Below are 25,158 nucleotides of genomic sequence, written 5' to 3' on the forward strand. Positions count from 1 at the left end.
GTTTTCTTGACACAAACTGTTTCATTAAAGCAGATCACTTGTCTTGTAAACACCGCAGGGGTTGCAGGGCCATGGGTAGATTTGTGCTGTCCTCTGGTTTGTCAGGATTAGGCATCACAAAACCATTTCTCACCTCCTATCCTTTATGCAATTTTTAGAGAAGTGACTTTTAGCAGATAAGGTTCATCAGCCTGCATGCTTTTATCCTTTAACTATGTTTGTCTAGAATAACAGTAAATCTATCATCTAAAGACAGACCAGAAAGGCATTTTTTGTTCCTGTTCTATATGTCAAGTAAATTAAATTTGAAGAATTACCATTCTTTGAACAAGAATGTCATATCCATTTGTTGCACTATAAAGGTTAGGAACTGGATTTTGTTAGAGAAATAAACATGTGTGCATATTATTCTAAATTATTAGATTGCAAATGTATGGTCTCCCTGAAAAAACAGAGTCCCTTTTTTTCAGAATTATGGTTTATTTATGGGCTTGGAGTTTTTTTTTTTTTTTTTTTTTTTTTTTTTTTTTTTTTTTTTGGTTGGTTGGTTTTTTTGAAGAGACCAGGAAGTAAAAGCAACTTGGATTCTTTTTATATACTCACCAGAGCTTCAGAAAGATTCTAAAATTCAGTTGGAATTGTCTCATGCTATTGAACTGAATAATTACTAATGGAAAAACCTCTAAGTTTCCAATATTATGAACACTGCTTTGCAAATGCAAGACATTTTTTTCTTTCCACAGGGGAGAAATTTAAGTTAAGGCTCTGAGTATATCCCTTTCTAGAGATCACTGAACAGATTGGTTTGTTACACTGTTTTTTTGTTTTTTGTTTTTTTAATGCCATATGCTCTTCATAAACAGAGATTTTAACCTCCAAGGTCCATCAAGCTCAAACTTCATGAGCAGCTACTCATTAATATAAAGTAAGGATACCATATTTGCATGCTTAATATCTGCATTTTCAAGCCAAAATTGATCACATTAATAGAAAATGGCCATACAGGACAGCTGTTCTAGAACTACTGTAATCTATTGCTTATTACCACTTGGGGAAACAGTCATTTGATCTCCATAACCACTGTGTCATCCAATGTTACTATCTTTATAATACAACAATAAGCTTGCTTTTGAGAGTCAAGGACAGAATCCCTCAGCTACTGAGCAGTAGCTTATTCTGCTTCTATTAAAATCAGGAACTGCTAAAGCACAGTAATGAAAACTATGGGCACTACTGGAAGTTCAACATTGTTTTCATATGAAAAGCAGAGAGGAAAAGCCAGGAAAAAAAAAAAGTATTTTTTCAAGTCCTTTTGTCCACAGCTAGCAATGAGCTCTTACATTTCATTCTTCTCTCTCAGGAGAGGTCTGGATACTTCTTTCTTCAGGCACCATTTTCTAGAAACCTATATGGTATTTACCTAACAGCTCATGTCCTGTTCATACTACTCAGAGATATAGTATAGGGTAATTGAGCTGCTACCTCTAAATGACTACTTCCATCCTTCCTAAAGGTGCCCTGACACACTTTTTAGACAGCCTAATAACCGAGTCTAAGTAAATCTTTAATCCTACATATATGTGAGCTAATCACATAATAGTGAAGAGAGTTCTTCACTATCTTTTCAATTAAGTGACAGTATCCGCTAAGCCCATTAATCATTTACACTAGCAGTATTACTTTTCAAAACATGCAAAAACTTGAGAACTTCACATTTGATTTATGATACATACGTTTTTGCTATGAAACTACTCAACTTAGTACTGAATTGGTATTACTGAATAGATGGGATTTTAACATCATTTTATGACAATCATTATGGTAATGTTATATGATAAATCTAAGGATCACTTGGAATCAATACATTTTTGAAGAAGCATCAATGATGCATAGTGAAAGTTACTACATGGTAAACTCCACAGAATACTCATTACTAAGGTCAAGTACTGTTTGAATTTGAAACTATCTTATTTTTTTATTCTGACAGTCCTTAATATGATTCTTTCTTTCTTTTGCTATACAATTTTTTTTCACTGATATGCTAAATACAGTGCAGTACAGAACTATAGCAGATTAAATGTCAAGGGAAAAAAGAAAAAGAAAAGAGAGAGATCTTTGCATTCCAAAGAACACCAGACAGACATCAAAAGGTTTGGGAATGGAGGTTTGTTATAAACAACAAATTAGTTTTCTTTCTACAATCAAAAAGAATTGCAATAATGGCAGAAAGGTAACAGTAATATGGAAAGAAAAACTCAAAAAAAATTAACTCTTAGGAAAAAGTTATACTGTACACTATTTGAAAGGATATATGATACCTATAAAAAAAATCAAACACTTCCTGGGGAAATGGTCCAATATTTATTACGACTCTTTGTACAAGTACCATTCTATTGTTTCAGCAACAGTGGAGAGTGATTTTGGCTGGCCTTTTGCTGACCTACAGTATTTATATGCTGAGACATTTGTCAAATTTATAAAAATCTCGCAGAGTTATTAATATGTAAAAGGAAGTAGATTTCCTTATTGCAAGCGTTTCTTCCTGATATTGCTTTATCTTTTAAAAGAAAAGAAATATTACCGCACACTACCCAGACACTTTTAGTGATCTTTCTTAGTATATACACCCCAAAAACAGTCACTGAAATATTTTTGTGGGGAAGCACAGCAAATGAACACAACAGGTGTGTTCCAATGGGGGAGGCGGTTGATTTGTTTTTGAAAACACATCTTGCTAAAAATCATCATTAGAAAGTGAGAAATATGTTCCAAAAGCAGAACACATTCAACAAAAATGGAGATTTACATTTAATCATTTGTGTTGGTTTAAAAAGAAAAGACCCTGAAAGAGCAATGAAAATGAATTACATTGATTGCTGTATGTCAGGATAGGGTCAGCCAAAATCACTAATATAATGAACAATACTGTTTCCAGCTCTTATAAATTGAACTTTGATCAGTCAGTGGTAGGTAAGTACTGGGCCACTTAAGGAGGAGGTAGTGGCATATAAAATGCACAAGGAAGGACAAACTGTTCTATCAACTGTAAAATCAAATACTTAGTAACAAAGCACACCAAGGGAGTTTAGTCTGGGGCATGAGGAAACATTGTACCCCTAAGGCTTAATTTATAAAGACACACAAAAAGCAGCTGTGACCTCTTAAAACTATACTTACATTTTACATACTGAAATACAACATATCAAAGAGTTACAAAAATTGCCAAGCTGGTCACTTTTGTGGTAGAGGCAGTGGTACAGCTGTTTGGGAAACCATTTTTAAGTGGTTCAATCCAGAGGCAAGCACTGCCACTGCAGTGTGAAAGGAGGTGTCAGAAACAGATAAACCTCCACCACGCATATTCATGACAAAGAGCAAAAGTAGGAGCTACTGTTGCTGCTACTGTCATAACACAATTTTATTTCCATGATGATGGAGTACTTAAAAAAAACCAAAAAAAAACAAAAAAAACCACACTATCTATCACAGCATGGGATATGAGGGATCCATGGGACATGAACACCATTTTTATTTCCATCTTTATTCATCAGCCTAACACATCACCAAGGTTAAAAAAGATGTGAACAAGAACAAAATTTGGAATTTACTGTGGAGAGAGAGAAAAAAATAAGATTTTCTTTGCCATTCTAAAAAGTCAGAGCAACAGGCTGTGCAGTCTGCAATGAAGACATCTTTCTACCGCAAAATGCCTACCAGAAAACTAATACCATGCCCAGAAGAACAACCAATTCTATGCAGATTCCGCTTTGATTCACCTAAATACAGAATCTTGAGCTTCAAAAATATTTGGCTGATGCTTGTAAAGAAATAGCAGTAACAATAAGATTTAATGAAATATGATGACACAAATTCATGGACCAAAATTACCAAATAAATGGCAAGTCAGAAACACGTCCACTTCTTGTGTAGTATTAATACATTCGTATTAAAATTTGGTATGTCTAGAAATTTTTTTTTAAATAAAACTCTTACCCTTTATATAGATTAAAATTCTTACCATGAAAGTTTCTGCTCTGCTGGGATACAGAATGTAACATATTTTCAGCTTTCTTGGTTGACAAGTTCTGGTCACTGTAAGATAAAGCACACATGCAGTTTGAAGGCTTAAACTACTGATATATGATCACAAACATTATAATATTAGAAGCTTTAAAAATACCAATTTTGCCTTTCTATGTGAAAAATCTGACCTGCATTTTCATTATACTATCACATTTTTTGCTAAAGCATGCAGTATATGTGAGGTAAGATAGTGGGGTCATCCTTGAATATTTTTAACACAGTTGCCACATGTGGCAGGCTGCATTGACACAGAAAAGTTTAGGATCAGCTGAATTCTTTAGTGTGGGCAGGAAAAAAAACAGAGCTTGTGAAGCTGATCTTCTCAGTTTTTTCCGGAGAATGGCAGCCCTACCCAGTGTAACAGCAAAATGCCTAATACACAGCACATAAAATCAAAAAAATTTGCCTTTTAATATCATATCACTCTACTTAATAAAGACTAAAGTTAATACAGAAATAATGCATTACCTATGAGAAAGGACTGCCAACTGCACTTTTTCTCATTTAAAAAAATCCAGAAGCTTAAGAGTTTCAAAAGTGCTTACTAACAGAGAAAACCAAAGTGTGACAGTTTTAAAACAAAAAAGTGATTTTCTAAGGGGCACAGATAGCATTGGGCATCCCATTCCATTTATTTGAAAATTTTCCCTTCCATTCCCCCCTTAAACACAGCAAAAGAATACTATCTGTGCAGTACGCATGGTTTTCAATTTATCATCAGTACCACTGATGTCCAAAACACACACGTTTTTCAATGCTAATAGTTTACATCTTGAATATCTTGAGGTTAAAAATACAGCAGTATGTGACTATGACAAGCCTAAGTTCTCTAAAAATACAAATATCTCATCAGTATCAATATCTTAAGAACCTGAAATCTGTTAGCTAACATTTTAGCTTGCTATCCCTTCTCCTAGTTTGATATTTAGATGCTCATTATTACCGTTTGTTGCAACACACATTATTCCTGTAAGTTGTGACTGATACTTTGTCCTTCATTCATACCTTGTTATATGAATTTTCATATAAAAGTTTTTTCCTCAAACTCATGCTGGAAGGTTACAGTAGCAGACTCAAGAGTAAAACAAGCCCAGCAGATTTAGTAAATCTTTCTGTTTTAGTTAAGCAAATGTGCACTACAAATCCAGGTAAGGAGCTGACAAATACCCTGCCAGTTCCTGCCTTCTCCAAGGGTAAGGAAGGGAAGAAGCTACACGGTGGCAATTTTACAATAAAGAATGTCTCCTATTGAAAGGACAGGAAAATAAGAAAATTATTGGAAAAAAACAGGAAGAAGGGAGAAACAACCTAACAGAAAACAAAAGACTAAGTCATTGTTTTCCACCTTCTAAAAGAACTTGCAAGCAATTTATTTATAGTCCTTTATAAAGGCCCCCAGGCTTCAGCAAGAGGGGAGGGTCCTTGTTGCTGTAACCCTGTCTAACAGGGCTCTAGGTGACCCTGTTTGAGTGGGGTGATGGGGTGGTGGTGGTGGTGGTGGTGGACTAGATTATCTCCAGAGGTTCCTTCCAACCTTTCCAATTCTATGATTCTATGATTTTTTATGAGACTAAATCGTAAGCAGCTGGAAGGAAACTTGCAGGTACGGTCAGACAACTGCAACAATCAATCATGTAACATCCCTCTGAAACTAAATGGCCCAAGAAGTCACTTGTATATTGATAAAGTATGGCATTTTCTTTTCCTAACTTGAAAAACATTTAAACCACAGTGTAAATAGATTCTTAATGGACTAAGTTACTTAAACCTACCATGTTATCTCTCATATAATAATATACAAGCAACACTTGGGCATCTCACTAAATCATCCATCAGGCATTAAAAAAAAAAATCCCTACACAAAGCATAGTTAAAATGGAAATCACTGTTAGAGGAGACTGTAGACACTGAAAGTATAAATAAGGCTCTGAATGGATTTATGCACGTTTGTATCACTATTTAGAAAAAGCCCATAAGGTTTCTGTATGGTGAGGTTTTGTTCAGTTGGTTGGAGGGAAAAGGATCGGGGGGTAGAGAAAAAGCAAGAAATAAAGGCATGGCGTACAAAGTGTATTTTAAGCACATGCCTGGACGCATTTTAAGCATGTAGCTTAAGGCACAACCTCCAGATCAGAAAGTTCATAAAGCAGCTGAACTACCGTAGGGTGGGAGAATACACCCAGGAAATACAATTCTTATCTGTTGTCAACTTTACTCTCTCCATAAGCATCTGCTACTGGCTACTAGTACAGGCGAAATGTAGGCTAGATGAACCTTCAATTTTACTGTAGTATAGCCATTTCCATGTCTTTATTTACATTTCTATATGTAGTTCTCTTGGAAAATAAGAACTGAGTAAATTATTAAATTTTGCTTGCTCAACAGTTCCAAAATAGAGACATTTTATTTCACCCAGAATCTGTATTTTGAATGCTTTAAATGAGTATTTTGCTTGAAAACTTGCTATATATTTTAGGAATACATTTTGAAATCTGCTTCTCCAAATGTCAGAGCATTTTACTCCTGGTATTTGCTATTCTCTTCCCCAGCTAAATAAAACAAAAATCATTAAATGAAAATTTATGTCCAAAAATTCACTTAAACCTAGCAATAACTTGTGACTAAGCTTGGTCTAATAACTGTGTTTTTTAAATCTTGAACAGAAGTAGTACAGATTCTAGTAGGAACCAAATTCTGTACAGAATTTAAGATACAATGCAGAAAACAGCACTGGGAAGGTTTGTACCTTTATATTTGTTATTACGGCATACAGTAGTTTTAAGTTTAATAAAATTTGTCTACTACTCACATTTTTTTGCCTAGTTTAAATTTTGCACTACGCTTTTCAGCAAAGATTTTTTTTCAACCATCTCACTCAATGTATTATCAAGTGATCAATATATACCTGAGACATTCTAGAAATCTAAATTCCAGAACAATGCCTAGTAATGATATGATTTGTCTACTGACATACCCGTTTTTCCACCAGGGATCTGTCAATACAACTCCTACAGGTACAAAATTTAGAGCAATTATACAGGATTTTATATTGGCGAAATTTGCATTTTACCAATATCGCTTCATATATTCCAGGAGCCATTTTTAACCTTTTCCAGGATGCACCTTTATGATCTACACAGACAGTAGTATTCCAATACAGGTACCAGGTTACCCCCCCCCCCCCCTTTTTTTTTTTTTTTTTAACTGTAGAAGTGCAGCAACTACTCCAAATTAACACACCCTGCCCCTCAGCAGGATTTAGTTATTACGGCACTGAGCCAGAACTTTATGCCTCAATGTCTTCCAAACAGAACTAAATGAATGTTGCAGCCTCAGAGTGCAAGTAAAATTAAAACAGAACTGCTTGCACCTGTATTTCTAGATATGTTGCTAATTTTCCATATACAAGACCTTAAGAACAGAATCTTCCAAAAGCACATTTTCTCAACTGCAATTGACACATCACAGGAAGATTAGAATAGCTTACTTCTCTGTTAAGGCAATCTATGCAAGTTCTTGAGAGCATTAGTATTACCTGTAGGAAACGCTTTCTTTAACATTCTTGACATCTGCCGGGCTGATTCCCTCAATAACAGGTGAGTCCAGATTTGCAGATCCATTGCTGATATGATCACTGCTTTCATACCCAGATTCTGTCCTCTGCATTTGCCAGTTATCACCATGGATTTTTCTCTCTGTAAATCCTTTGCTTTTTTCAACATTCCCTTTTCCCTCTGAATCCAAAGAACTTCGACTTCCTGTATCTTGTTTTGTTTCATCTTCATATATAGTCATTAAACCTTTCTGGATTTGGTTCTCTTTCGGCCAATGGTTAAAGCTCCGCTCTTTTTCATGCTTAGATTTACTGTTTGGATTTGCTTTATGTTTCGGGCTATGCTGCTTCTTCTCAGTCTCACTGAAAATGCTGTCTACATTTAGTGTCTCCCGCATGGGTTTCCAACCTCTGCTTCTGCTTCTGCTGCTGCTGCTACTTCCTTTGTCCCTAGAGTCTTGGCTGCTGTCTGTATCATAGCCAGTAACACCATCAGTCCTGGTCCTGATCATCAGCTTCTCTGCAGCAGGAATAGCTTCTGTTTTATTTGATCCTGGCACCTGCACCGAAAGTTTGGCTTGGTGAGGTGCACTCTCATGCTTATAAGGTCCCCTTCCTTGGCTGCTGTATACGCGCTGATCAGTATATTGTCTAAGTCCATTTCCAACTGGAGGAGATCCCGACTTAAAATTGGAATGATCGTCCCCAATCAAATCTTACAAGAAAAAAAGAAAAGCTCCATTGAAGTTCTTGTTAATATTTACCTTCAATATTGTTATACTACGTATTTTTCTTATGCTATCTCAAACTCAACAAAGGCAGTATGTATTTCAGAATATTGAACAATAGTAAACTAATCTTATGACCTTTTCTCTTGAAAGGAGAAAAAAATTAGCACAGCTAGTGTTGATGCTGAAAACCTATTCAACCCATTGATTCTCCACTGGTATTTTTAAAACTTACCTCTTTGTCTCCCAGATTCTTTCCTCAGTCCTCTGTCTGCATCTTTTCGTAAAGATGAGAAGTTTTTCATATCAGCAGCTTTCTGAGCACACTCTCTGGATATATCCTTTAGTCTGTCCTTTTGATCACTGTAACCTAACTTAGCTGCAAAAAAGTATTTCTTTTGTCAAAATTCATTATTAAAAAGTCATGATCAAAACACAATTGTATTTATGTACCATAAAAATTCGATTTTAATATCAGTATTTCTTTAAAGGACTACAAAATTATATACCAAAATTATATTATGGATTCCTAAGCCTAATAAGGTGTATATTATAGATGTAAGTGCATAGACATCTGCAGGTGGTCCATTAAACACACCTACTGAAAGCAACCAAAGCAGCATTAAGTCAAGCCTGTCTTGATTGCACATCTTGCAAACTTAAATAAAACAAACATACATCTTAGTTATTAAGCTTGAATGCTTAAACCATATTCAAACCAAATAATATTTACATCAAGTTTTGGGAATCATACTGAAAAAAATATCCAAATTTTATCTTGTTTAAACACGAAGCTTTATTTTTAAGAAATTAGTGAAGCAACTTGTTGCTTTTAAGAGTGACTCCGTTTCTCAGTACCATTTCTGGGTCTTCACATCATAAGAGAGTTATCAAACTGAGCATTCTCAGTTTCAAAAGGTCTATGAATTCAGCACTAAAAAAACAGAAGAAATAGATCTCTCGAGGGGAACCATCATCTCTCCCCTTGAGCAGTATGAGGAGTTTGGAGCAGAAGCATAGGCAGGTAACACAGAAGTCACTCCTGATAGGACTTTTTATAGGTTGCTTTGCTTGGTAATTTAATTTACAGATAGAATGGATTTTTAAATAGGTATAAAGCATTAACTTCTTTACTATTCTTCCCAAAAATAAGACAAAAATCAGTTGAATTACAGGACTAAAAATAATGGTGCCTACCACAACACTTGTGGGAAACAGTGTTCCTCAAACAGCTAATGATCCACAATGCCACACCACACGCGCCACAGGACCAGAACAACTTTTTAACATATATTTTAAGTGACTATATAGTTAGAAGGGACAGTGATGAAATGGATCAAAATCTTGAGAATCACTTTAGTGCAGGACTAATAAGACACGGTAAAGAAAAAAAAATAGATGTATAACAGAAAACTTAATACTCCATGAGAGACATTACTTAACCATTTGTTTTTAATGCCTCTATGAATAGCAAGTAGTGATGGAATTATTCCTTTAAAAATGGTTCTAGTCTGAAGGTTAGGACATGTCTGAAAAGCAATTAACTGAAATTACATCATAATAAAATATTTATAAGGAGAAAATAAATAAATAAAAGATACATACCTGGACCTCTCCCAACACTAGCTTGAATATGGCTTCTACTGAATGCCATAGTATCTGTCTGAAGTTTTTTATTACTCTTTTGATTAGCAGGGTCTCCAATTCCATTCTCTTTTGTGTGGTCTGGTTTAGGAGCAGAATGCTTTTCAAATCCTATCAAAGGAATATCTATTTCAGAAATGAACGGCTTCCTAATTTAAGTTTCCCAAGATCCAAGTTCAAAAATATGAAAAGACTGCCATATTTATAATGGTAGACTGCAATGGGATATCTTCAATTCCTTGTTCCCTGAAGCAGTCTATATCCAATTGCAGCTCATTATGTGAAGAGGAATATGTCAAATTTAACATACAAATAAATAAAATAAAAGGTAAATTAATGTTAAATAGAGACAGTGGTAGAAATTATAGAACCAAAGAACTGAATTTTTAAATGCTTAGGCCTCTAGCATAAGAATCAGTGAGAAAAGAAGTTTTCTGTAGCTTCTTCTGGTTTTTCTTGAAGTTCTAAATTGGCATTTAGTGTCTGTGTGTGTATACAGACATATATACACACACACCTACTCATATGCTAATACACAATCATAGGATCAGTAGGGTTGGAAGGGACCTCTGGAGATCATCTAGTCCAACCTCCCCACTCAGCAGGGTCACCTAGAGCATGTCAGACAAGGTTGCATCCAGGCGGGCCTTGAAGATCTCCAGAGAAGGAGACTCCTCAACCTCTCTGGGCAACCTGTTCCAGGGCTTCGTCACTCTCTCAGTAAAGAAATTCCCCTTCATAGTCAGGCGGAACTTCCTGTGCTTCAGTTTCTGCCCATTGCCTCTTGTCCTGTCACACGGGGCAACTGAAAAGAGTTTGTCCCCGTCCCCTTGACACCCTCCCTTCAGGTACTTGTACACATTGGTAAGATCCCCCCCTAGTCTTCTCTTCCCCAGGCTGAAGAGGCCCAGCTCTCACAGCCGTTCTAATATTTTTATATACAAAATATGAATATAAGAATATATTCTTATTTGCATTGTTTGACCTATAGTATTTTAAAGGTATTTTAAGTACACAATACAGACATAAGAACATCTGTATATACAAATATACTAAGATTTTCTTCTGAAATAACTATTTTACATGCAGCTAACTATGACCAAACAATCTAGAACAGAAGATAATCCTGCCCCCACCATTACCCATGCATCTCAATTTCTATTCCCCTATCAGACGCAAAACAGACAATTCTAGTATTAAATATGCACACTAATCTTTTGAGACTTTTTAGACAGTTATTGTAAAAGACATTTAAGAGCTAGGCAGCTAATGGGTTACTTCTCCTTTATAATTCACATTTTATAAATATAATTGAGATTGTATTGTTAAATTTTAAAGAAAGAAAAAACTTCATTACCAAAGTCCTCCCCATTTCCTCCAGCTGCTTTGTATTGAGACAAGTTAATAATCTGCTTTGGAGCATCTTCTGGAGATACAGCTGTGCCACCTGGGTTAGCATAGAATAGCAACAATGGCTGAAAGTGACATCGAATACACTTGGAGACCACATCTTTCCATTTTGTTCCAATCTAGGAAAAAAAAAATCTATTTGCATCAAAATCATTGAACTCAATTAAGGAAAAAAATTAATAAGCTACAGGTACTGAAGGCCTAATTCCAAAAACTATATTAAAATTTAACACTCTAGCACATGAGTGTACATAACTTGTGGCAAGAAGCCAGCACCAGCATTTACACAGGTTAGCAATCAGAACGCTAACACTATGAATAAAGCCATCAATAATCATTTTTTTTTTCTTTTTCCTGAAGAGGAATACAAATTCAGAAGAAAACAAGAATCATACTAACATTCAAAAATGTCCAGCACTGAGAGAACAGAACTGTGAAGTGGTGCCATCAGTTCTAGAATTGATTTGTAAAAACTGATTAATGAAGACTTACAAAAATAATTACATTTATTTGATTCAAGTCTGGTGTCAGAAGAATGCATTCTAGAAAAGTAAAAATCTGGTAGCAGTAAAAACAAGATTTACCTCTTTTACATTAGCATCATCAAACAGCACCCATTTGCAACTCTTGGTATGAAATGCAAAGGCACAGTAATGTTTGCTTGTGTAGCAAATCATTCCGACAAGAAAAAGTTCACTATTTTTGGCATTTTCATCCGTAACCCTATAGAATAACTGTAAAAATGATTATGTAATTTTAAGTATCTGTAAAACAGTCAGCATTAACATCTAGAACTACTACTAGAAGAACTACTACTAGAATTTCAGCAAGGGAATTGGTATTAAATATCTTCTTGCATTACATAAGTGCACAAATATTATTTAAGTAATTTAAAATTATTAGGTCTGTTAAAATATTCAGTCATCTAGTTAATAGGGTAAACCAATAATTCTCAAGAGTAATCTCACAAATTTAAAATTGAACAAGACACTCCTAGATTTTCCACTAGAAATTCATCTACGTTCAATTACATCACTTGTAATTAAGTCTCATACCAACACTTCTTTCTTTCACAAAATCAGAAATTGCTGATTTTATATAATAATATAAATAATATTAATTATGTGATATATATATATATATATATAATTATATATATCTCTATATATCTAATACAGAATAATATAAAAAGTATAATGAAATTCTAGAAAAAGCAGTTCATTTAGTTTTAGGTCAGATACCCCAGGAAGATAAAGTTGTGTTGCCAGATTCCGCATAACCTCTTCTGTCAGGTCAGAGTGTTCTGAATCCCAGACTAAACCAATTGTGACAATCTCAGGACAATTCATAAGAACACGACGAATTTTTATTTTTTGACCACAGTTACTCTAGAAGAAAGAAACAGAGTAGAGGGTTAAAAAAAGAAAAAACCCTGGAATTCAAAATTGAGTTACTAGAAAAAATCGGAACAAAATAATTCTGTAACTTCTTCCAGTTCTGAAATTTAATTCTGTTTGCTACTAACAATTCAAAGATAACATACCTCACTTTTTAATATAAATACCATAAAAACACTACTAAAGACAATAGCTAAGCTTTTATGTCGATCATCACTTTAAAATAGAAATCTCTATAAACATGCAAGTCACTACTACAATTTCTATTTTGTCTTCCACACACCCATCATTTTCATCATTTAAGCTTATTTCTGTACTTTCTTGTGTGCTTTTCTAAACTAAGATTATTTGAAATGGAACAGATGATTCAAGGAAGAAAGACATGAAGCATAACAGCCATCTGAAAAGAGACTCCTCTGTCAATATATGCACAGTATTATTCCAATGGAAAACTGTTTTGTCAAATTGTCTCTCCTACAGTGTACATGAACTAAAGCAACTTCACTCATACAATACACCTGTTCAGATTAATCAAAGACAACTAGCTATATGTTTGACATGGACTGAAGAATAAAGCGAGGACCTAATACCCTGATTTTCTAACCGGGCTCTTGCATGTACAATAGAGCTTGTCCATATTGGGAGTAAAAGAAAAAATTCAAGGGCTTTCCTATGCTAAGGTAGATGGCAAGGAAGTGGTCACTGGTTATCCTTCTTTTAGAGGAATAATTTAAGTCTGTTTTAATATCCTGGAAAATTCTCCCTTGTATCTTAACTAGAGTAATGCAACATTTTTGTTTACTTACAGGACACTTTCTATAGTCATCAGAAGTATTTGCTGCTTGCAGCAGTTCTGCAAACATTTCAGGTTTGAGACGTTCATGCCTTTCCATCATCCTATCTACTTCGTTACTATAAAAAAAGAAATGGGAATAAATTCCATTGTAGATCACTTAAGAGTAAACAGATATCAACTAACTCAACTATATCTGATGACTAAAAGGAAAAGATTCAGAGACAATATGAAACAGCAGCAACGCACATTTTTTGTCAAGCTCTTTTGAAATCCAAATGTTACTTTCAAAATGTGCTTTTGAGTTTCTGTTCAATAAACAAAAATTAAGTGTTTCATTTTAACACTTGCAGAATTAGCCTGGCATGTTTTCATTATTACTGGGATGGTGTACAGAGAAAAATCAGATGGAAAGGAGATTAAAAGCTCTTACCACAGGGCTGTGGTGGAAATATAACGCACAAACTCTGTAAAAGGCAATGGGTCCGATGATGCTCCACAACTGCGACATACACACTACAAGAAGTAAAAGATCTGTGAGTTTTCATTTACTCATGATAGTGAAAATAAATCATCTATTAAAGCAATGAAATAAAAGTCTGACCTGTTCATACAGTGTCATAGCAAACTTTTGATGAGCAATGCAGGATTTTGAAGTGCACATATCTGTTTCACTGTTTGGCACTAGGTGAAAATGAATCCTCTCAAGGATATTTTCCTAAATAGAAAGAGTAATAATATGAATAAGTAGTAAACTGATGAAATTAGAATCCACGAGCAGCACTACAGTCTCATACTCCAGTAACTGTTTACCTTTGCTCCAAAAAGGCCACCTGTAAGCTAAAAACATATTTAATTCTGTCCCTATGCACAATGAAGTGAGTGTGAATTCTCTTCACTTAAAGGTTTCCAAACATCAGCAAAACAGCACTAGACAAAAGTTCTCCAACTTTTACATTACAGACACATCCAGAGTGTATTCTCCTTCGAAGGAAGTAAATTTTCAAGGAAGAAATAGAGTTATTATAGCAAGACAGGATATTAATCATATTGCATGCAATTCCTGAAAAATTCTTTGGGTCAGGTCTCCAGATTTAGCCCATCTGCCAGCAGCAAGATAAGTACTGCTGACAGAGGCCTGGAAAAGGCTCAGAAATAGCACATGCCTGTGCTACCTCAAGTCTCACTTTTTAAAACTAAAACTTTTTCTACTAGTACTATGATTGTCATCAGTCTGGTGCCCTTAATCAGTATGGCCAATTTTTCTCTTTTATCAAAAGTGCTAAAGGCACTCGGAAAATGTGAACCTACTCAGGCAGATAACTTAAGAAGCTGATTTCTTCAGAGGTCCAAACGCATTCTGGTAAGATGGAGCACTGATCAGAGATTCTCTTTGGTGATTACAGTCTGTGAGAACTGAGAAGCCACCTCTGAGGAGACCTTCATGGGATTTACCCACCTATTTGAAATTTTGAATACCTGCATCAGGCAGGTATTGATTTGTAGGTCTTTCCAGAGGATGTCCAAAGCTGAAAGTAATCAAAATAACCACCATATTTTCTGGCTCTCAAGACTGTTTCTGGAGAATGACATTGAATTTCTTTAGGGTGGATAATTTTCATTGTCTAAATCTAAAGGGTTGAATACAGGGCTTCCTAAAAAAAAAAAAAAAAAGCTTCTTTACCAAAGCTCTATTTTATCTTGAATATTCTTTTATATCCATATTGACAGTTCATGTTTTTCAGTAAGACTCCTGGTAAAAGCAGAAAGCCATTGTAGCAAGAGTCAAGATCCTCAAAATCCAGTACTCATTCATTCTCAGGTAAGAAAATGGAATTCTTACTAGAGGCTTCTTTGAAAGAGAGTGAAGAGAAGGTGACTAGTTGCAATGAAACATCTTTCAGTACACGATGAGAGAATACTTGGAGGGGCACATTAAATGCTCAAACTGACAGATGACTTTTTCCCAGAGAAGATAATCCTTCTCTCCATCAAAATACTTCTGGGAATGATAACCTATCCTCACAGACCTGTTGTGATGATGTTTCACATATCCCTCTGCCTGAGCTACAGATATACGGAGAAAAGCATGGAGCAACCACATGATTACTCTGTCCCACACTGCCAAACACTTCTCCATGCATCTGTATCCCCATAAACTGATGCCAGTAAGACCAGCAGTATTACATCACTTGTAATGGTGATTAATTAATCCCACCTGTGAGCCTGGAGCTACCAAAACTATGGCCCAGCTTCCACTCTTTGCACAAAACTAACATGACTCTACTTGGCTCTCACAAAGAATACTCACAAAGCACTCTGCTGCATCATCCATAAATCCAAGCTGAAAACGCTGTTCATCCTTAAAACTTTCTGCCAGGGCATGTCTCATATTATCTGATGGGAGTGCTTTCTCTCGACTGTGTTGAAATTGTGAAAAAATTGCCTAGGAAGAAATATAGTTACTTAGCTTCATCACCCACTTGACTAGATGCTATTGTTATACTCAAATACATCAGCTCTTATGCAGCATGCCCAAACAACAAATACATAAAATATGCCAATATCTCCCAAAGTTACTCAAGTTTTGTGTTGTCTTAATAAGTTGTGTTACTTATTCCACTATAAAAATGTTACCAAACTGAACAGTAGGAAAAAACATACAAGTATATAAAAATGCAAGTGATCGACTTCAGCTCACAGAGGCAACACAAGCCATGGTTTGTAGTTACGTAGCTTTTAAAATCTAGCCACTGGATACTTACGCATGAGTGGCTATTCTTCTCCTTACAGATATCGTGCACTTCGTAGGGCATGTTAAACTAAAGAGATATTATAGCTACCATTCGTTAAATGACACAACATTTACATTACTACTTCAAAAAGAGCGTATTTTCATTGAAATGATGGAGATGCAAAAAAGCTTCCTATAAATTACATAGGACATTGAAAATGTTATTAAATCAGCTATCTACTGAACCAGTACCTGTAAGACAAGAGAACAGGTCAGTATCTGCAGCTCCAGAACATTAAAATAAATTGCATTTGATTTTTTTTCTTTTCTTTCTCAGAAAGGACAGGCTACTACTCTTCATTCTGGCAGAGGTATGCTTGCAAGTGACCTCATTATTTAGCAAGTAGGAGAGATCAGTTTTAACAGAACTCAAAGTTAAAAGCAATTAAATGGATAAGAGAAAGTTTGAAGAGGTTAAAGGATGAATTCCTTTGTCAAGAATTTTCTGAATTCACAGACTTTAGAGAAAAATAAAGACAAAACAGTGAATCAGGAGGAATTATGTGAAATATAAAGAAGGATATTCATTCTTTATATAGGCCTAAGTAACAAATTCTTTTGGACAGAGGAAACAAAGAAACAACAGATATGCAAAGTTTCAGTGCTAACAGAAAGTAATATTTTACTATGATGCTTACCAGTAAAAGTAACTGTCAAATATTTCAGCTTCCCTCTCCTGCCTGGACTATTTATGAAAGTTACAGTCAATATCTCAGTATAAACATTGAAAAGTAAGTTTTTAACAAATCTAATAGTACAAGTGAACTCTGCTTTGAAATATTTAACAAGTCTCATTCTGGTTGCTAGCTTTTTTCTTTTTTTTTTTTTTTTTTTTGGCATGCAACAGAGCATTACATGTTCAGCTTAAAAAAGTAGAGATAATGAGAGTTATGCAGACACATACACTCATTTTAGCAACTTGCATCTCTCAAAGCCCTATAGTGCTATTCAGAGAAAAAAAGAATACTGTTAACTCACAGAACAAATTAAAAAAAGAGGTAAAAGCAGCTAAAGTTAGTGTGCTGCTTTAGGTGACTTGAAGTGATGCAAAACCTATCTGACTTTGTAGTAGATCCTCAGTAAGTACAGGAAGGAGGACAGGGTGTTAGAGTAGAGCAAGTGGTGTGTTTGACCTGAAAAAAGAGAGGTGCAACTGGTGTGCATAACTGCACCACTGCAATGGAACAATTATTTCAACAGGTTCAATTGTAAGAAGTCATCAGTATATCTTCTTTATGTTTCTGAACACCCTGAGAGGATTATAGTGATTTCACCAATGAGCTATTAGACAGGAAAGTCACTAAAATATACAGTCCAGCAATTGTCACCCTTCAATCCCCCTATATCTCTGAAAGGCAGTTCCAGTGCGGCATTGAACAAGACTCTATATGATCATAACTTCACATATAACATGGGTTAAATCAAAAGGAACAAGCCACAAAGGTTACTCTACATGCTGACATCAGACATGTACATGAATATACACACAAACAAGATTCCAAGAAACAAGAACCATCATACCAAGACAGACAAGATTGCACCTGAAAACAGAGGTATACCTGAGATACAGTCCAGACTTTATGTACTAACAAGAACAAATGTCCAGCTGAGCACAGAGGACAACACAAAGTGCATCAAGACACTGGTGAAACAAAAAGCCCCAACAAATTTTGCAGAGTTATGAGCTTATAAAGAGGTTGAAATAAGAGCCTTAGGAAGTTAGGCTGAATATGTGTAGCTGTAACATAACCTGCTTTGTCATGTTGGCTCTTTGAAATTAACAATTTCAATTGGACAAAAGAAAGTGTTATCTTTTCTTAAAAAAAAAAAAACAAAAAAAAAAAAAACACAACTATGGAGGAAAAATCCTCAGAACTGCCAGAATACAATGAGTTCCAACTTGACTTTTATATCAATTCTTTCTTTTGCCCTCTCCCTTCTCCTCAAACACTATCAATACACTTTGTAGAAAACCCTTCCGTATCTGTAAACATAATTATCAAATTTCCAACTTTCAGTCATCTTCTTCCCCACTCTAAAGCAGCTGTGCTATATTGCAACCATGACAAACTAAGAATGGCTGAAAAAACTGTACACAGATTATACATCCCCTGAAAGATTAAATAATTATCATTGCAAATAGCTCTTGACTCGAAATGCTCACTCAAGAAAAATGTTATGGTCTCTGCAAATAAACTCTAACTGGCAGCACCTGACAAGCATTTGCCTTATCCTTGCCTACAATGTAACATAGTCAAAAAAGACTTCATCAGTGAATTACTTTCCTATCTCCAGAGGAATGATTCTCCATTCTGTATGTGACTACTACTATTTGAATATATGATCTACAGTGCTGTATTGCAATCCCAAGAGTGGCTTTTTGTCAAATTTCACTGAGAGCAAAAGTATATCTTAATTAAAAATAACCCCACATGTGTTTTTCACTGGGATTTTTATTACTTATACAGATACCTCATTTACTAACCCAGTAACTGCAGGCAGACAAATAACACTGCAGTAAAAGCAGCAAGAAGCTAACAGAATTCAACATTGTTTTACAGAACTCAGAGTTACAGAACTGTTTGAAGTGCAAGGTTTATGCACTAGTTAAGATACACAGATTTGACATATTTTCAAACACTGAAGTGTGACCAGCTTTCTTTAATTTTCCAGTAGCTCTGGCTACCTTTCATCACTAACGAGCTGAACAACTAAGTTCAGTACAGTTACCTTCAGCTACTGAGTAAAAAAAGTGCATTGAGACCTAAAGTCAGAAATGTTGTTATGAAAGAACTGTATGCAAATACTTTAGGAAAGAGCAAAAACATGCATGCAAAGAAAACCAAAAAAGTTTTTAAGAGGCTAGCTAGAAATTTTCAGAGGTTACACTGTAGTACCACACTCAAAAATTTTAGATTTAAATGATCAGATTGTAAAATCTGTGCACTGTGAACAGAAGAAAATTCTTCCAAGTATCTATTAGAAAGACCATAAATCTGAATATCTGAATATATACATACATATATATATATATATATATATATATATATATACACACACACACATATAAAACCAGAATTATTTTGAGTCACTCAGATATAGGAATGATCCAGATATTAAAAGTATCAGTTTTTAGTAAAATTATTTTTTCTTCACTTGGTAGGACATACACAGGGACAAATGCATGAACACTTATCTGAAAATGATTATTTACCTTTAAAGCACAAAATATGCAAGCATCTCCCTGACACACGTGTCCAGTTAAACCTCTTAAACTCCGCCGAAATATGTCAAGTTGCCATAACACCTATAAAAATAAAGTTGCACAGAAGATAAGGACTGCGTTCTGAAGGTTCTCAAAGTTTAACACCGCAACATACAGAAGAATTCTTTTTTTTTGTTTAATTTCATATAACATGCAACATGCCCTGATTACTACAAGAATGACGGCTATTTTCTGTTAGTCTGGCAAATTGTGGAGACAGAAGTAGAAGGTTTGCTCTCACCATACTTATATTAAATGTGGATCTCATTTTTAATTTTTTCAGAATAATGGGGTTTGGGAGAAAAAGTTGAAATACTCTTAATGAAACAAGCAGCAAGCTAAATTGCATGCAGAGCTTGTATTACACTTTTTATGGAATTAAAATAGGAAGAAGGCTATGGTTTCTACCTCATTTTTACCTTTCCCTCCCTCCTCTGTGATTTCATTCAAATGAAAAAGACAAAGACATGGAAATTGAACTGCCTGGTAAAATGTGAACAATACTGTAGCTTAAACCTACACTATATTCATGCTCTCTTACTAGAACAATTGTTAAACTATATTTGTTTTTCACAAATCAAAATAATCCACTGCTGCTTTATCAATTTTGAGTTTCCACCTTTGTGTTAACTACCTTACGGGTAATGTCAGTTTGGCTGCAGTATACTGCTTCCAGTATCTACTGTCTCAGGTATACAATCTGTGCAGTAGTTCAAATACTGGCCACATTAAAAGAAAAAAGAAAAAGAGAGAGAAAGAGAAAGAGAGGGAGAGGGAAAACAACCCCCAAAATCAGTTTTCAAAAGACAGTAATACCACAGTTGTAAATTCAGAAAAATAAAATTCCTATCTATAAATATCAATGTTAAAATGAAGGAGGATACATTAGAAGATGAATATCAGAACCCCAGTTCTGAAGGTTAAACAGAGAAAAAAGAATGGAAAAGAAAGGAATACAAGGAGGAATTGTGACTGCCCTTTTTACAAGAAGGAAGCCTATCAGCCACCATTTGACAATCAGCAATAGGTTGTGAAGGAGTAGGATTGTCTATAACAAAAAAAGACTTAGAGTTTAATTTTAGGGCACCCTAAGGGAAAACAGTAAAACTAAAAGAGAATATAGGTCATGCTGTTCCCATTCAATGGGGAACAGCAAATTCATTCTGCAGAAACCACTGTTTGTTTTTGCTTTAAACATAATATACAAACACCATAGTTACATGGGGTGTGTGAATATATATATATATATTTAAATCTATAACATTTCTAAGACTTACAGCTTTTAGAAAGTCTAAGCATCTATTAATCCTTCTCCCAGTTTGGCAAATAATTCTGTACAATTCTCAATCAGGTCCAAAAATGCATTACAACATGATATATTGTCCTGCACCCCTTTTTTTGTACATCTTAGAAATCTTAAAATATTTGAAATTTTACCTTTTTGGATTAAAAAAATCATACTATAAATTAAACTGCAGCTGACATTCTGACCAGCAGACAAAACTGGAAAGGTTAGCATTTCTCTCTCACAAAATTAGATTCCCATATTGCCTGTCATAAGTAAGGCTTGTAAAAGTTCAATTTGGTGCTACCACCATCGTACCATTAAAATACATGAACTGTAAATGAAAAAATAGTCTTTTTAGATCTCTGAAATGTAAAAAAAGAACACTGTGTAAGCAGATACATATGTTCAAAAAGTTGCTCCATATATGGAACATATGTAATATATGCACATATGTAATATATATGCATTTAAACAGTAAAAAGAATCCTAACTCATATTTCTTTGGTATCAAGTACATTTCATATTCTACCCATTCCATAAACTTTCCTAAGATTGGAATACAGCCTGGAATCAATCAATCAGTCACAGAATGGTAAGGTTGGAAGGGACCTCTGGAGATCATCTAGTCCAACCCTCAGCATAGCCCACCTGGGGACTGAGCCATGACCTTGGCATTAGCAGCACCACATTCTAGCCAACTGAGCTAAACCTGGAATATAGGCTTTCAGTTACATGTGCATCTTCTGATACACCCAAACCCCACAGATTTGAGAGCTAATTCTTAAAAAATAAATAAATATATAAAATTTTTAAAAACCATATGCTATTCAATATAAGTAGTAGTACTGGTTGCCCCACTTTAAAAAATGATCTTAAAAAGCAACTTTGCCAAGTAATAAAAACATTTAATATATTTGTCAGTAACATTAATTTTAAAATTCAAGCAGTAAGTTTTAAAGTCATAAGAGCAAGCTTTCAAATATGAAAGCTTTCTTGCTGTTGTTGATTCATGCAAGCAAACAAAATTTTTTTTAAACTGTCACCTTTTGCAGAACTATAAATATCTATCATTCACAATCAATTCTTTAAAATCAAATGCCAAATAAAATTACTTCCACACAGTCATGTTGTTTCTATAATAGCCATCTTCTGTTCAGGAAAGTCATTTTCAACTAAGCATGCTATACTGTCTCATTTAGCATCATTAAACAGTTCAATGAACTGAGAACCAAATTCAATTATTAAAAAGCATGCTATATTTTTCTGTAGAATACACATACTGCAATACAAAAGGTAAAAAAAACATCATTTCCAAGAGAGCACTTTCCTTATCATGACCATCTAAGTTGCTACAAAACTAGAACTGTTCAATAACTCAAATGTAAAAGATAGTATTTTCTTACCTGAACAGCACTATTAAGAAAGCAGCTGTTTTGTCCTGGTTCATTTAATAAGCCTTTTGTGGGGGCCAGAGACAATATACTTCCAGGTTGATAAACTTTTCCAAGGTTACCCCCAGGTTTTCTTAAGAATTTCACCCATGCCATTATTTTTTAGATTTTATAATTGCTACTATTTACACTTAAATAATTTAAGGATATGATGGGTACAAGGTAAAAAATTGCTCTAAGGTCATGGCATTTTGTTCAACTCTGTTACAATAGCCGTTTCGGGGGTTTAAGTCAATATTCCATGTGCAGCTGATGGCCATCTATCAGAAGTAGCTTGTCAGTTAAGATAAAGCCACACAAAGTTTTTAACTCAGGAAAAAAAAACATAAAAATACGGTGTCCAGTTAAACTTAAAATATATAACATCTAAAGTTATTAGAATGAAAGTTCTTTTCAAGAAAGGTATACAGTAATTGTCTTCTTCCACAGATATCAGTAAGGTATTACTGTAAATCATGGGTTGTATTATGTCACAAGCGTAGATATATCACAAAAAATTCTTGACAGGTATTATACTCCTGTTCTCTCATTTTCTTCTGTCTTCTTTTGCCTTTTAACTATGACCCATGAAACATATTCCAGTTTAGAAGACTCCATGTTTTATTTCATTCTTTTCCAGTGAATCTATAATAGGAAAAAATAAAAATAAGCATTTTCCAAAATTTTAAAGACCTTCTAAATCAGGGAAGTGAATAGTTTAAAAAAACAACAACAACTTAAAGGCATATTCAATAAGCAAGGAAGAGAAGTAACAATTTCCACTTAAAAGCTGTTCTTAAAGCAGAAAAAAATCAATTATTCTACCTGTCATAATCAATTAAAATTACATTTCCACTTATTCTACATCTATAGAAGTCCAGAAATTACTTTAAAGGTTAGATTATGCTAAAAATACACAACAGCTTTGGAAAAGACCACAAAATACAGATGTGTTATTTAAACTCCAAATCTAAAAGGAAAAAAAAAAGGTACTAATAAATAAATATTTTTATTCAATGCTTGAAAACATAAGCTGACTTTGATTTCAATACCCGAACAAGTTACATTAACTGATACATATTTCTAGGTCTTACTCTTAAAAATGCTAGAATTAGATTCTCAGCTAGTACTGTGTTCTAAAAATTCTGCATTACTACCTAGTAAACACTATATAACACTTGATTAATCTAGTTGTATTATTAAAGAATTCGGGAAAAAACAGAGCAAAAAATACTCTGACAGCTGTACTAATTCACTGACTGTTCCAATAACTGGCTCCAAGATATTCAAATTCCAATGAGAGTTGATTCTCTGTTTAAGGTATGTATTTGAGGTTAAATAACTCATCATCCAGAACACTATCACAGGCACCCACAGAGCCTATACTGTGATCTCAGAACAATGGATCATCCGATCACTTTGGCATTATCACAGCATCCATGTAAACATTTAACGTGATAGCACAAAACAGAATCAACTTAAATAATCCAAAGTAATCAAGGTTACGTATCGGAGGGAGGCAGAAAAAAAAAAAAAAAAAAAAAAAAAAAGTGGGTCTGTCATGTTACAACCAAAATATTGGCTTAGACTGCAGGAACATATGAGCATATGTAGCTGGAATGCTGTATAAATTAGAAAACAACACTGCCCAGCTCAGAAAAATCAACGACACATTCTGGTCAAACAATTCAATAGCTCTCAAATATTGTACAGGGACATCAAAGAATCAAAATATATGATTTCAAAGCTATCTGCAAGAAGTCTTGTGCCCCTAAAATCATCTCCTTTTAATTAAAACAAACATTGATATTTACTTGTACTAACAAAAATCAATAACTGGAACCTAATCAAAAGTCCCTTTTGCTCAGTGCATAATCAGATGTTTTTTTGTTTGTTTACTGATGTTACTGTATCTCATCTGTGAGTAATTTACTAATACTGGAAATAGTATGTACGATTTGTGACAGCACTGAGCAGAGAGTGTGAAATCTGATGGCAAATTGACCTTGATAGTCTCAATAACAGAATATCATCTGGTAGTTCCATAATTTCATTTGCTTTATGTTCACATCAATAAACCCGGGGGGAAGGGCAGGTGTGTGTGGCGGTAGGAAGGCAGGGGAGAAACGCAGTAGGTAACTGTAAAGGTGTGTTAACTTAGAACATTAGACCCTTAAACCAATTAAAAACAAATATAAATTTTAAATTTTACTTCTATGTAAGAGATAAAGTTAAAGCACTCCACAGCATAAAAGCTATTCTTTCACAAAGGAGCAAACTCTGAGAAAATGGGGACAGAGGTGAAGGCAACAGTAAACAAAGATTAACACTGAATATGATTCTCTGAAGTCAGCATGCAGAAGTGATAACAGACGCACAAAGAAATTAATGGTAAGAAAATATCTTTCAATATATGATTTCATAACAAAGTTTCATAACAGCATACAAACATAAAAGTGACACATTATAGTAAAGAAAAATAAAGGGGAACTAAGTGCGTGTGTGCACTTGTGTGTATACGTACATGTGGGAGCTACTATCAAAAAAGTCTAGTAATATGAAGCATAACTTGAACGGAAGTCTCCTCCTATCACAGGGAACCATAACTTGCAACCCTATTCCACCCCTCTAAAAAAAAAAAAAGAAAAAAAAATCCCCCCAAAAATACAACAGTCAACTCTTGACTGTTATATACTTTCTCCTGATTTGTGATCAAAGTTTAATACTTCTATATTCATGCTGAAAAAAACCCTACTATGTCTTTCTCACAAAA

At 34.5% G+C, this 25,158-nt stretch overlaps 1 protein-coding gene across 4 annotated transcripts in view; it reads right to left on the minus strand.

Annotated features, from left to right (window-relative positions):
* The window catches only part of USP53 (ubiquitin specific peptidase 53), a 38,860-nt gene that overhangs the window by 8,211 nt on the left and 5,491 nt on the right, over positions 1-25,158 (minus strand). For all 4 annotated transcript variants that reach the window (XM_062574042.1, XM_062574041.1, XM_062574043.1 and 1 more), the window contains exons 2-14: positions 22,359-23,030; positions 19,617-19,709; positions 15,920-16,054; positions 14,213-14,326; positions 14,042-14,124; positions 13,622-13,727; positions 12,660-12,806; positions 12,003-12,152; positions 11,366-11,537; positions 9,970-10,119; positions 8,600-8,743; positions 7,619-8,351; positions 4,019-4,092 (exon numbers count right to left, since the gene is read on the minus strand). In XM_062574042.1, coding sequence (XP_062430026.1) covers positions 4,019-4,092; positions 7,619-8,351; positions 8,600-8,743; positions 9,970-10,119; positions 11,366-11,537; positions 12,003-12,152; positions 12,660-12,806; positions 13,622-13,727; positions 14,042-14,124; positions 14,213-14,326; positions 15,920-16,054; positions 19,617-19,709; positions 22,359-22,502 — 2,245 coding nt within the window. In that variant the 5' untranslated portion in view covers positions 22,503-23,030. The remainder of the gene's footprint in view (positions 1-4,018; positions 4,093-7,618; positions 8,352-8,599; positions 8,744-9,969; positions 10,120-11,365; positions 11,538-12,002; positions 12,153-12,659; positions 12,807-13,621; positions 13,728-14,041; positions 14,125-14,212; positions 14,327-15,919; positions 16,055-19,616; positions 19,710-22,358; positions 23,031-25,158) is intronic.

Source organism: Rhea pennata, chromosome 4, assembly GCF_028389875.1.
Source record: "Rhea pennata isolate bPtePen1 chromosome 4, bPtePen1.pri, whole genome shotgun sequence".
NCBI lineage: Eukaryota > Metazoa > Chordata > Aves > Rheiformes > Rheidae > Rhea > Rhea pennata.